The sequence below is a fragment of the Ruditapes philippinarum genome, unplaced genomic scaffold (assembly GCF_026571515.1).
Source record: "Ruditapes philippinarum isolate M1 unplaced genomic scaffold, ASM2657151v2 ctg6915_1_1_1_1, whole genome shotgun sequence".
Taxonomy (NCBI): domain Eukaryota; kingdom Metazoa; phylum Mollusca; class Bivalvia; order Venerida; family Veneridae; genus Ruditapes; species Ruditapes philippinarum.
In genome coordinates this window covers 1-8,575 of record NW_026860652.1, presented here as the reverse complement: position 1 = coordinate 8,575, position 8,575 = coordinate 1, and the positions used below count along the sequence as shown (strand labels likewise).

Sequence of the window (8,575 nt, the reverse complement as noted above, 5' to 3'; positions counted from 1 at the left end):
CGACAGTGCGATGGCGACAGTGCAATAATGCGATGATGACAGTGCGATAATGATGTGGCGACAGTGCGATAATGCGATGGCGGCAATACGATAGTGCGATAATAATATCGCATCGCAAAACATCGCACTATCGTACTATCTCCATCGCACTACCGCATTGTATAACCACGATGGTCCTAACGGTATTCCATAGTTGGCCAGTAAAGCTAGAACCACATATCATGTCACACATACTGATGTATTAACATAACAAATTAAAAGAAAAGACCACAGCACTTTAAAAACCGTCCGTTGCATAAAAAATCTCCGTTACGAATATTAGTCATACCTTGTGATGACAGTTTTCACAGTTTTCTAATTTAACGCACACCGATGAAAAAATGTCAAAGTAAATAAACAAGTTATTTACAAAGTTTTATCGGCAAGAGATTTCAGAAATTGTGAAATGTAGGTATAAGTAGTCGATTATCACGTTAATTAAACTTACCTCACAATTAATCACAACAGATAAACACTGAATTTTCAGCAAATTTTGTTAAATATAATATATTTCGGACGTAACATATTCGGATATTATTACATTTTTTTCACTTTTGTTTTAAAAGAAGACTACATCAATAAGATTAACAGAGAGTACTTGTTATAGCGCAGATTTGAATTTATTTTTCACAGATTATATGTTAAATAAATAGTGGAAGCAAGGTCGTCAAAATCTAATTTTGACTTACTTGGCCGTTTTATCTTATTTTTTTTTTATTGTTCGTATCACAGATATATATACAATGGATAGAAAATTTCAAAAATAGATAGTAGTCAGATTTAGACCCCAAATCCTTTGCGCGCTTCTGTGATAATGGGGTTTTACCACTAGTGTCCGATTTTTAAGCTCTCGTTAAACTTTGGCGATATCCGTGATTTTTTGTTTACATTGTTGACATGGAACATGATGGATTTTCATCGGAGAAATATTTGTATGGAAAAGTGTTTATTGTACATTTAAGAATAAATAACTATTGCTTCTTACAATATATATATATACAATGTATATAAGTAGAAAATGCTACATCTTTTTTCGTCTCTGGGAATTCAATAATCAATATGGCGGTATTTTGGCTACTTTTACCAAGGATGCATCAAATCTCAAACAAATCCCCTGACATATGATAACTTGCGTCAACACAATTCCCCAGATACTGACATACATGTGATATCCCGGCGGGATTTAAAAATATCCCGATATTTTCACACTGATCCGGATTCCCGATATTACAGCTTGAATTCCCGATATTTAAAAAAAATCAACATAAAAAAAGTCAAACACAGCACCTGTATCTAAAATGTAAACCGTGCCTCCGGGCATTGATTGTTATCTGTCCATATCCTATATTATAGCGGATTAAATGTTGAGTGGTAAATTGACAGCAAGGTGACGTAATTAACACTTCCATCACCCAAAGTTATTCTCACATGTTTAACTTAACACGTGTCTTGTGTCAGTCAATTTACCTCTTTTATAATTTGGCAGCAGGTATTACACGCTACGTCATCAAAACGACCCTGTAAATTTACACAAACCTGATTTTCTTTGATTAGTGCCGCACTGATAAAGATTAAAGGTGAGCAGAATCATTTAAAGTGTATCATTCAAAAACCTGTTTGAGATGCGGCAAAACCATGCCTAATTAACCTATTTTAAGTGAGTGGGTAATTTTTTTTGTTTTGTTTAGGAAGTACACAATGATCCAGGCAAAAATGTGGGTTTAATTAACTGAACGATTCTTGCATTTATTTTGAGTCTTCTACTTATGTTACGTTTTTTAACTGACATATTCTTATGTTTATGAATAGTTGTTGCACGTTTTCAAATAGCTTGGTTTCAAATTATTAGCCAATTATTGTATGACTGAAAAGACAGATCTAATTATTTAAACAAGAAAAAAAAATTTAAACTGAAAATAATGAGATGTGAAAATGTGACTGTTTTAGAAATAGCCTGTATGACTACACTTACTTATTTATCTATTTATTTATTTTTTGGTGAAATAAATTAATATTGATCAACAAAAAAATCATAAAAAAATATAATCATTTAATGGTTCTGAGGGTAATATAGATTCTTTGAACCAAATGTGCCAAACATGCATTGAAATTCGAGTCAATATTAATAAAAAAATCCAGTTTTGAGCCTCAAAATCCAGCTGAAAATCCAGATTTGGCCCATTTCATTTGTCACATGTATGTACTGAATTTACACAGTTTTTTCACCATCTATATATAGCTCCATGTCCGTACGCATATCATTGGTGTTCAGTGCATTTATTACAGTTTATTCAAAATGAATGAATTTTTTTTTTGTATTGAGCATTTAAATATGATAAAATTAAATTATTATTTGTAACAACTGTTCAATAAAATCATCATATCAAACTGTCGGAACCTTTTTTCCGATATGCTAAATTCTCAATAAGTAACTGTCACAACAAATTGCTCCCCTTTATTTTTGTTTGGAGTGTTTTCATAGGTCTGAGGTTTTCACATGACCAATGAAAAATGCTGGATTTGAATGATTTTGAAATTTTTCAGATAGTCTTTCCTGCAAGATTTTTTCTTTTCATGTTAGTTTTTTATGGTACAGATAATTAACATGTACATGTCATGTCCACTATTTTTTTTTACATTTCAGAGTCAGACAAAGTTAAGTATGGAAAACTGCCACAGTGTTAATTCATGCAGAAGATCTCTTCCATCGACAATGAACCATTGAGGTATCTTCATACACTGTGAAGCATTGCATTACATTTTATCCACAGTCAAGCATTTAGGCACTTTAAGACAACAAGTGAGATGGGGAATGGCGCATCATTTCTACGTTCTCAAGATGATGATGATATACTCGGTACAGATTTGGATGGAAGCAGTAAAGGTGTCATTAAAAGGATCCCTATTGAGATGAAACCTAGAGGTAAACTTGGTAACAAGATAACAAATTCTGTTCTCCGGAAACCAAAAGGAGGAAGCCTTAGGTATGTATATTTTTTATATCTTTATATAATCTCTTTTATACAATTTATAACATTGTTAGCCAATTGCCTCATCCCCTTAAGCAAAGTTAAATGTATACAATACATTTATAATTTCATTTGAATTTGAATCAACTTTCTTGTCATTGTGTAAACCTTGACGTCCTCCATCATATGTAGAATTGCCATGTTGTAATTTACTAATGACATAAATTTGTATTCTTTTAGTTACCTTTATTTTCATTCACAGGTCGGCTTTATCCATAGATTTAGAAAATCCTGAAGTTGAGCGTATACGTAGAGAATATGAAATTTATCGTCTTAACACAGAAAATGAAATACAGAATACGTCGCGAGAAAAAACTAAACTAGAAACTGACAATAAACGTTTGCGAGCAGAATTGACCGTATTACAACGTACATGTAACAACATGAGACAAGAGAGAGATGCTGCTTACGAAGAAAAACTTCAAGCCTTGGCGAGGGCCGCAGCTTTTGAACATGATAGGGACAAAGTTCAGAGAGTATTTAAGGTGAGTGTTTCTGTAGCCACTCAGTTTATCAAGACTAAATTTAAAGTCTGGTTCACATTATATATGTTTCGGAAAATATCTGAGTGTCAGTCCAGTGTTGGTACATGTATGTATATGTCAGTTTTAAGCCAAATATTAGTTAAATTTAAGTTTCAAATATTTATTATTTATTTTCATTTTTAAGGTTAAAGTTGTTATATATTTAAATATTAATGAATTTTTATGACATGAGGATCCTCTATGCTGACTTCAAACCACTCTTATATTTTCACTTGTGACTACGCCACTTGAAAAAATATATTAAATCTGGTGTTAACTCTGTGAAATGAATTTCTATCTTAAATGCAAAACAAGCAAATATCCTCTATGTTTATTATGATTAATGTTTATGTAACAGATATTTCGAGAAACAAAGGAGAGTGAGATACAGAATTTACTGCGAGCAAAACGAGAACTAGAGAATAAATTGAGCAAGGTTGCCCATGGTTACTTACCAGAAGATACTGATACCACATCTAGAACCGGCATTGACAGTATGTCTTTATTTCTACAATAAAGATATATGTTAATTTAAGAAATAATGACTTTAAAACCATGATGTCAGGATTATTTATGTGAAATATTAATAGAAAAAGCCATGTTTAAATTTTACAATATTGCAAAGTTTGGAGATACCGGATTTTTATACACCACTGAACATTGGAAATGTTTGATTTAATCCTCATTTCAATTAAAGAAATCCATCATTATACATTATGATTGTTTTTACATGATATTTGACAGTTAATGTATTAAGTTATTTAAATCAGTATTCAGGTATTAAAATCTATTAATTATTGCCTACTGGTTCCTTATGAGGCAGAAGGAGAGGGTTATACAATAAACATATTGTCACTTTAGTGCAATAATGGGTTAGCTCACATTGAAGTTGAATAGAAGTTCATCTGTTACTGCATTAAGATGGCGATATGGATATATGTAATATTTGTTATCCTTCAGGTAACAGTAGTCCGGGTGATTGGTGGACGAACGTTGAGTCTGAGTCATCTATGGGTAGTACTGTACAGTTACATCAGAGCACGCTGAGAGGACCGGAGTTTGCCAGCAGTATGATGGAGTTTGATGGACCGTTCACTAATGTTAATAAAGGTTTGATCCTCTGTTTTTAAATATTTACTCCCCCTTGTTGTTAAGGGGTTATCTTTTAAGGGTTCAGGCATCAGAATTGCAGCCATCGTTTATACATACATGATTGTAAGTCACAAATTGGTTATGTAATTGTTTTTGGTATCTTAACCCTAAAAACTGGAGGTTATGGGGTTGGTTCAGTATGGATTATGTTCAATTCTTTAAATATTGGGGCATTCATCTTACAATTTAGGTAGTTTTTATATAGTATCATAAACATTTTCCAATTATCAATAAGCATTATCCGGAATTCGGCAAAGTGGGTTTTTCCAAGCTAATCTGTAGGTACATGTACAAACTAACTTTTACTATTATAGCTTCAGGGTGCACTACCCATCACAATAGATCAGTCAACCTGTTTCGATTATTATCAAAGCTGTTACTTTAAAAGTTTGTTTGCACCTACGTTATTAGCTTTGAATTACCCAAATATTCTTAATTCCGAAGTAAGTCTACCATTGGTCAGTCACCAATTATGATAGTCAATCTTTTGAAATATATTTACTAATTCAACACAACAAGACATTGAAAAAATGAGCATAATGTCACTTATATAACCATTAAGATACATGTACTGTTTTTAGAAGTACAGCATTTATATTAGATGTTGTTTATCTTATAGAGGATTGGTCATCAGCTCTCGCCACGTTAAACCAGATTGTTCCTATTATACCAGAGCAGTCATTGAGTTGTTCTCTTAGGTTGTATATATCAGCGCCTAAAGATGCCCAATCTGAGGTGGACATGTTTATGAAGGTATTTTATTGGATTTCTTTTGTTATTTCCCTGATAAGATATTGGAAATAATAATTATGAAATTAGGCAAAGCCTATGAACGGGGAAGTCGTTAAAAAAATCCTTTGGTTTTTTTCCATTTTAAAGGTATCATTTGTTATTTCATGCACTGCTTCCATTTTCACTTGGAACACTCGGTGATTATTATGTATCCAAAAAGTTGAGATTTGTTCAGTTATCGGAATACCCTGCCTATTATCATTGAGTTACATTGTAAATGGCTGCGCCCGACTAGAAATGACACTGAAAATTTGATTGATAGGTATAAAATTCTATATATTTTTTAATTGTTTTTAATTTGATTTTCTTTTAAATACACACGTGTTGTCTATAGCGGGGCAAGCTAAAGCCTGGGCAGGCTTTGTGGGCCTGTTCTTTGACTTCCCCGTATTAGTGAGTGAGATATAAGTGATATCACATTGTATGGAGTGAGTTTTGGGCCAGTTTTAACATATAGCCTACTGGTGGTCACTGTTTTTACACATGCAACCAGTGCAGACCAAGATCAGCCCGCACAGCTTTCCTGTCTCTTCATTGTCCATATTTTCTTTTAAAAATATGATTGGTTTTGTCCAGATTATAAGCCTGACAAGTCCATTTAAGATATCTAGGGTCGTTACAAGGTTTAAAGCTGCAGGCCTTCAGATTGCTAATTTTCAAGAAATTGTTTTTAACATGTGTTAAAATGTAAAATACTCTCAAATAAACCAGGAAGTAATTTACATGTTAACTGCGTATATCCAGTAATGCAGGAATGTGCAAATAACGCAGGACATTTACATGTATAATGCAATATTTTTTATTGTACACCAATATTTGATGAAACACCAAAGTCACCTTCAAAATGGTAATCAGGTTGTCTTTCTCACGAATGATCTAAGGAAGTAAACATATTCCTGAAAAATTTATTAATGCTTGTATGCCGTATGCGCTAATTCATTTCTTTAAATTTGATTTAGAATAAAATATTTTGGTTGGTTTACTTACTGCATTATTCGTTTTGGCAATACCGTTGCACAGATTTGGTGTTACTTTTCCGTTATTTGCACATTCCTGCGTTACTGGATATGCACAGTGAGTGGCAAACCACACTTAGAAATAACCAGAAATAGATCAAGATATGCAAAAATGGCCCTTACTACGTGTTAGTCACACAGTACAAATATGTTGTAAATACCACAAAATCAGTCATTAAATGTAAATAACATGTTGATTAGTACTTGAAACTTGAATCATTTTACTTTTCTTAAAGTTATAGCACAATTTTTTATCAAGTTAGATTTTCTTGAAATATTCTGACTCATCTGTAGGCATGCAGCTTTCATGGATTAGATACGGAAAGCAACATAATGTAATCGACAAAGTATACAAAACCTACACTAATTGTTAAGATGCATTTATTTCATCAACTATGTAATTCATGTTTACTAGACTTTTTCTAGATTTTTATTGTTAATTATACAGGAATATAGACCTAGACTAAGCTCACTGTGTAACAAAGAAGGTAGAAGTTTGGTCACTATACATTTACAATATGATGACCAGGACAATAATCTGGTAACTATTCTACTCTTATTCTGTTATAACTGATGAAGACCTTGAAGTAAAAGTGACGTTTATTATCAAGTTGAAAACAAAATGACAAAATGTGAAGTTATTTTAATTTCTATCTGAGCAGTCAGCATTTACTGATGGATTGGCTAATGTCACTTTAAAGTGTCTGTCTGTCTGTCTGTCCAGGCACTGTGCATTTAAGCCTTACTCAACATAATGTCACTATAAGGTGTCTGTCTATCAGCACAGACACAGTGTTTAAGTCTTATAATTAGATATATACATGTAGTCTTAAATCAAAATATCAAGATTTGATGACCTTCACAATTTTAGGGGATGACCATGACCTTTTCGTAGCTATTACGAGGTGAATAAATTGGGTTACCCAGTTTGGGCCTCAAAATTTTTATTTTTTAAATCAAGTTTTGTTTTCATTTATTAGATTAATGAGATTAATTTGTTTTGTTGTATGTATGTAAAGGAAATGCAGCTAAGATGCAGGAAACACCATGCACAGAAATCTTCTATATTCCTTGCTTTCCTGGGAGATAACTCTAACAGGTACACACTCTTTCTTAGGTCCTTTTTACATTAGCCACAGTTTGTAGTCAATATTAAAGTTGTTGTAAAGGTTTTTGTCATATTATTTGGTTTAGTAGAAACGATCTTCAATGGAGATTCAAATGAATGATGTGGAGAGAAACCAAAGATCATGCAAAACACCAAAATTTAAAATGTTGCAGTATCAGTTTGATTGAGCCTGTTCATGGACTGTAGTGTTAATTGCAAGCTACCATTCAGGCCCCCTAGCACCTGCTTAAGCAGAAATAAAAATAGAGAAATTTTGAATCTTGAAACTTGATGTACATACATGTGTTAAATTTTTATCTTCATTCCAATGTATGTATTTTATCATATTAACCCTTTCACTGCCAGAGGGTTATTGTTTTATTGATCACCTATTTGCCAGAGGGTTTCCTAAGAAATTACTATATTATTAATTAATATAATTATTATTATTTGTTATTAGTATTATAATAATTATATATGTTTCCAAATCTGCTAGTATAATAATAATTATTGTCGATGGTATAAATTTCTTTATATTTATTATTATTTTCATTATTATTATTATTAATTTATTATTATTACTATAGTTATAGAAACGGCAAAACCCGTCCATATGGCAAATACGCCGAAAATAACAGGGACGGTATAAGCCGTCCCTATGGCAGTGAAAGGGTTAAGTATAAACATCTAGTTTAAAAACACACAGTTTCGAGGAGGATGATTTAATGACCATTTTTTTTTTCAGGTTTACTGCTATAGAATATAAATGTGGACATTTAGATCACCCTGGTAATAAAACAGCTATTTTCTGTTTTAGAGAAATAAAAGGGTAAGTTATATGAAATTTATATAACCTTTAAGATACCCTATGCTCAAATTTGATATCGGTAAATATTGATAATTGCAATGCAGTCT

The 8,575-nt window shown here is 32.2% G+C and overlaps 1 protein-coding gene across 1 annotated transcript; it reads left to right on the top strand.

Moving 5' to 3' along the window:
- Positions 1-355: 355 nt before the first annotated feature.
- Positions 356-8,489, top strand: LOC132712892 (nephrocystin-3-like; the record flags this gene model as incomplete). Its single annotated transcript, XM_060695329.1, has 9 exons — positions 356-451; positions 2,684-3,023; positions 3,271-3,553; positions 3,951-4,086; positions 4,553-4,702; positions 5,364-5,497; positions 7,001-7,093; positions 7,572-7,651; positions 8,406-8,489. Coding segments are annotated over exons 2-9 (1,139 nt in total), but the record flags the coding sequence as incomplete, so codon positions are not given.
- Positions 8,490-8,575: the final 86 nt, after the last annotated feature.